Raw genomic sequence first — 5,437 nt, 5'->3', positions numbered from 1 at the left:
ATTCCAGAGGTCCTAAGATCCACCTGAATGGACAGGAAATAAATTATATACTCACTTTCACATTGTTGATTGATCCAAGGTTGTGTTCCTGATTAAATGCTAAATTGAGAAGCACATGTCACAGTGTTGGATCTGACAAGGTTACCTTTACAGTCAGCAAGAGTCTTACAAAAGATTGCATGTAAACCTAAATTAATCTCTGCACCACTGTACTCTTACTTCTGCTTTGCCTGCTCTTTGATTGAGCTCTACCATTTACTTTAACATGGCCAAATTATATACTGTACAATTGAAGTCAAAGAAGAATAGATTGTTAAAAATATTAGAAATATTTTTAATGTTACAAATAAGAAAATGGGTTCTGGATACAACTTCTACTAATGGTAGACAATAGAGATCCACACATGTATAAACACACAAATGCACCTTGGATCCTTTTGGGGTTTGTGTACCACATGAGCCAGACAGACACACACAACTGGCATATTCATCAATCTACAGCATCTTGGTTAGTATATCATGTTAAAACAACATTATGAGTGGCAAATTGATAGACATAAAAACAACTAGTAATAGACCTTTACAGAGGAACCATTTCACCCTCCTCAACTGACATGTCTGGAATCATTTAGCATCAATTAAAATGGCAATATTGGCAGTGATTAAGCTAAAAGGTAGGGACTACACTACCCTGAACACACACACTGCAGAATACATCAAGCATACTCCCATTCATCAAGTAAAATATATATTTTGTAATGGTTAAAAAAGCAAGCCCTACATGGATGGTCAAGACATGCAATTTACAAGGAGTTTCCAAAGCCACAGACAAAACCGTACTGGGAATGACACTTCATGAGGTGTAGCTCAAGGAGAGGAGGAGGCTTATTTCAGTCCAACAGAGTATCTAGTTTATTTGCTGTATTCTGTAGGCTCCTCCCCCTCTTCACTGAGCAAACATGTGCGTATCATGGCTTCCGTGACTGCATATGGGTCACAGTTAGCCGACGGGCGGCGGTCCTCGAAGTAGCCCTTCTTGTCCTGACCCACTGAGCGGGGGATGCGGATGCTGGCGCCGCGGTTTGCCACGCCGGCTGAGAACTCATGTATGTTGGACGTTTCGTGGTGACCGGTCAAGCGGCGCGCGTTGTCCAGCCCCCCTTTGGGGTCGTAGGCACAGATGTGGTAGCGGTGTCTCTTTCCCAGCTTCTCGATTGACTCCTCAATGGCCCTGTGTGGATAGAGGGGGAAGGGGTTAATCCACTGCTAAAGAGACTTAAGACTAAAAATCTTATGTGCTGATTTCCCAGACAGAGATTTAGCCTAGTCTTTGACTAAGAACAGAGATCTGTATATAATGACGAGATGCTCATGTCTCCGCCTTAACAATGGGAGTCGTTGTCCCAAAGGCAGGAAGGCAGGTGACAAAATTAGGTCCAAAATAAACCCATTGGCCTTATTTTGGACAGATTTTCGCATCACCACTTCCTCTCTGCTAAGAAGCACTTTCAATGAAAAATTGCCATTGAAGTCTAGGCCTAGGATTTATATGGGTCCAGGGAAAATGGCCCTTAATGCGTTTACAGCACAAACTCAATCCATGCCTACCTCAATCCACCATCTTCTCTCATCTCCTTGGTGCTGAAGTTGGTATGACAGCCAGCACCATTCCAGTTCCCAGGGATGGGCTTGGGGTCGAATGAGGCCACCACGCCAAAGTCCTCACACACCCGGTGTAGGATGAACCGAGCTGCCCAGAGGTGGTCTCCCATGTTGATCCCTTCACAAGGACCCACCTGGAACTCCCACTGGAAGACACAATACATACTGTACATGAAGCTTAGGGATGAGAGATACTAGCTTTGAAAGTTCAAATGGTTTAGAACACTGGGCCGTTTCCGAGTCACAGATTAAGCCTAGTCCAGGACTAAAAAGGCAGGTTAAATTTGTGTCTGGTAAAAATTGGCCCCAATAGGGTTTATTTTGATATCAATGTGCAGTGTTTCCTACCTGAGCTGGCATGACTTCAGCATTGGTGCCACATATCTGAACCCCGGCATAAAGACAGGCTCTGTAGTGGGCTTCTACGATGTCTCTACCGTACGCCTTGTCTGCTCCTACTCCACAGTAGTAGGGACCTGTTCAGAAACACCACATCTTCAGGCTCAATGCCAGTGTTTTTTTTGGCATAGGTTAAAAAAGTTTAAACTCTCATGTAAGTACTTTAGTTGAATGTACCGATTGCAAGTCACTCTGGATAAGAGTCTGCTAAAAGACTGAGGCTATGTCTGAAATGGCAGCCTTTTCCCCTATATATCTGGTCAAAAGTTGAGCCCTATATAGGGAATTGGGTGCCATTTGGGACATAGACAACTCTCAAACTGACCTTGGGGACCAGGGAAGCCGTTGGAAGGCCAACCAAAAGGATGTCCGTCTGTGCCCAGGATGGTGTACTCCTGTTCCATGCCGAACCAAGGGACCTGGTTCTCTACCATCTCCATGATCTTCTTACACATCAGCCGGAGATTGGTTTCTGGTGGGAGACATGGTAATACATTACTTAGACAATTGGGTCTGGATTCAATGGCCATTCAAGGCACGAAACGAAAGAAAATGCTACTGACAGAGTTACCATCTGAACTTGTCCAATAAGAAACACTAATATTCATTTTATTTTGCAAAAGTTTTAAAACGTTTGTGTCCCAAGGTCAATTTACTGCATAGGCTTACCTGCAGGCTTGCGGTTGTATTTGAGCACTTGACACAGGACCAGTTTGTTGGGGTCTTTCCTGAAGGGGTCTCTGAACATAGCAGCAGGGATCAGGTACATGTCGCTGTTAGAGCCCTCTGACTGGTACGTACTGGAACCATCAAAGTTCCACTCTGGAAGATCTGGAGGAGGAGAGAGGGGGAACTGTGAAATTAACAGAACTAAAGCAATTCAACAACTCTTTAAGTTCAGGGTAATGTAAGGACTACCATCAATCAGAATGTGATCATTCAATGAGTACTCCATCTGTATAAAACACAATGTATTATTGAAGTTAGCCTAAATGTTTGTGAAGCTCTATGAATGTAAACATCTTATCTTAAGCATCTCAATCACATCACATTAAGGGGAAGGTGTTCCCATTGGTCGTTTGGCAACCCATTATGAAAAACAAAAACTTACCATCAATGGTCTTGGGTTCATTATCCAAAGTTCTGGTCTTGCAGCGGAGCCCCTCTCCAGTCCCGTCTATCCAGATGTACATGGCCTGAACTTTGTCTCCCTGAGGAAGATCCATATACTGCTGCTTCACAGCTTTACTCAAGCTGGCACTCTCTGAAGTGGCCATTTTCACAGAGCCTTGAAAAGCTTGGAACAAAGAGCAATAAATTAGAATACATGCATTTGATTCTTAGAATTTAGCCATTTGAGGTCTACAGTTATTCTATTGTGCCTGTCCAGAGATGTATTTATAGTGACAATTGGATCTACTCGAAACAACCATATGGACCGTGTGTACGCCCTAAACAGACGAGTCCATGTATTCGCGCAACACCTGTGCTCCCCCTCCTCCATCATCCTGCTTCAAGACAGCTTGGTCAGCAAACATGGGATTTAATCGTAATACCAAAAACAATAGGATTTATATGCGGATGTTTTGTAAGAGTAGTTGCCTAATTACAATTGCACCAACGTGTGATATAAATGAGATCGCTGTATCAACATCCTGGTAATATCGAGTCAAACCATGAAGGTTTTCCACAAGGATAAACAGTCTGGTTTGTAGCACGCATGAGAGCATGCTGCTATGACAGCAAGCCGCTGTGTGGTCATGGTTACTTACAAGGTTACTAATGCCTGTTTACGATTAAGGAAATTAAAAGCGCACTTTGTGGTTTCTGTCGTCAGGTTATGATAGGCACAAACACACGTCTAGAACACACTATCCATCAGATTAACACAATAAAAAGCGGCACACAATCATATAACTAGGTGGTCAACAACCATAGTAATGGTCCTCTGTAGCTCAGCTGGTAGAGCACGGCGCTTGTAACGCCAAGGTAGTGGGTTCGATCCCCGGGACCACCCATACACAAAAATGTATGCATGCATGACTGTAAGTCGCTTTGGATAAAAGCATCTGCTAAATGGCATATTATATTATATTATTAGGATATAATATACATTGAATAAAATACCTTATAATTCGTCTAAGAGGTGCAAAACTACAAAGAATAACATAACACACCAATTAGTCAAATTTGATAAACATACACAATGAAATTGTCATAGTTTATCCTAGAACTTTGAAAATTATTTAGAAATAATCACCTTATATCAAGTAAGGAATAGGATTAAACCCTGGTACAGCTTTCTGTAAATGTCCTGTGTAATCCCAAATGGTTATCTTTCGTTCACGTCCACAAACAGTCCGATTTATAAAAGAGAGATGGGATCCCCTTAACTCGGATTGGTTGGAGAAAAACGTGATCCCTTCGTGCTAAGGTAATGACGAGCTCATGGGTTGCATTCATTGGTCGGCACGAAAAATCAGCAGTTTCTTTCAATATCTTGGCCACAATCCAACCCAAACAAGTCTTTGTTGAAAGGCTCAAAACAACTAATTGTTTGCTAAATTAATGCTAAATATCCTTAACTAAACCTAAAATAACTTTGTTAATATTCGGATAAATTACAGAAACATATGAAACGGGGAACATATCTTTATTTATTTATGTATTTTCTTTAAACTTTATTTTCTTTAGTAAATATTTTCTTTAATTCTTTCTTCAACTGCATTGTTGGTTAACGGCTTGTAAGTAAGCATTTCACGGTAAGGTGCATGTTGTATTCGGCGCATGTGACAAATACAATTTGATTTGATTATTTGAAAAGACAATCCATTGAATCCTTTCTATAATATGGTAATTAAAAGGAACGATGATTAAGTAAAGACGCCCCCTGGCGGCATGAAAACAATTATTTCTAAAATGAATGATTGTCCGTGCTATTCGGGTCATTGGGACCTCCCTACTCCTACCCCATTGAAATGGACATTTAAAATGGGTAAAATGTTTCCACTAGATATCACAGCCACAAAGTGAAAATATATCGTAAAAATTCATTAAAACAAAAATGTGCTTTTTGGTCTTCATTTAAGATTAGGGTTATGCAAGGTTAGCGATGTGGTTAAGGTTAGGGTGCCGGTTAGGGTTAGGTTTGAAAACACATTTCAAGAATATACATTTTAGAAATAAGCAAGGTTTCTGACTTTGTGGCCGTGCTAACTAGTGACGAACAACGTGGGACATACCTGAATTTGTCCAATATAAACTTTCGTTTTCGTTGCAAAACGTTTTGCAATAGAATCGGTGTAATGAATACACCCCTGGTATAGGATCCAAAACCTTATGAATTGCGCCCTCATGTGGTTGATTTGTTGGGGGG

General features: G+C 41.3%; 1 protein-coding gene across 1 annotated transcript; it reads right to left on the bottom strand.

Annotated features, from left to right (window-relative positions):
- Positions 1-320: 320 nt before the first annotated feature.
- Positions 321-4,409, bottom strand: LOC311126750 (glutamine synthetase-like). The gene is made up of 7 exons (XM_084200735.1): positions 4,322-4,409; positions 3,173-3,358; positions 2,731-2,892; positions 2,387-2,533; positions 2,011-2,138; positions 1,609-1,808; positions 321-1,231 (listed from the first exon to the last, which is right to left on the bottom strand). The coding sequence occupies exons 2-7, from the start codon at positions 3,336-3,338 to the stop codon at positions 913-915; spliced, it is 1,122 nt and encodes a 373-aa protein (XP_084056861.1). The 5' UTR covers positions 3,339-3,358; positions 4,322-4,409; the 3' UTR covers positions 321-912.
- Between the last annotated feature and the right edge of the window lie 1,028 nt (positions 4,410-5,437).

This window comes from Coregonus lavaretus, assembly GCF_964263955.1.
Source record: "Coregonus lavaretus genome assembly, contig: HAP1_SCAFFOLD_710, whole genome shotgun sequence".
Classification (NCBI taxonomy): Eukaryota; Metazoa; Chordata; class Actinopteri; order Salmoniformes; family Salmonidae; genus Coregonus; species Coregonus lavaretus.
Note: the sequence above shows the minus strand (reverse complement) of the source record. Positions and strands in the feature narration are given on the sequence as shown.

What these genes read in the sequence shown, in the direction of transcription:
- LOC311126750 (XM_084200735.1), bottom strand. Translation starts at nt 3,338, where the DNA reads ATGGCCACTTCAGAGAGTGCCAGCTTGAGTAAAGCTGTGAAGCAGCAG. An exon ending in ATACAACCGCAAGCCTGCAG is followed by an intron (nt 2,534 to 2,730) that starts GTAAGCCTATGC and finishes GTCTCCCACCAG; the next exon opens with AAACCAATCTCCGGCTGATG. An exon ending in CTGAAGTCATGCCAGCTCAG is followed by an intron (nt 1,809 to 2,010) that starts GTAGGAAACACT and finishes TGTGTCTTCCAG; the next exon opens with TGGGAGTTCCAGGTGGGTCC.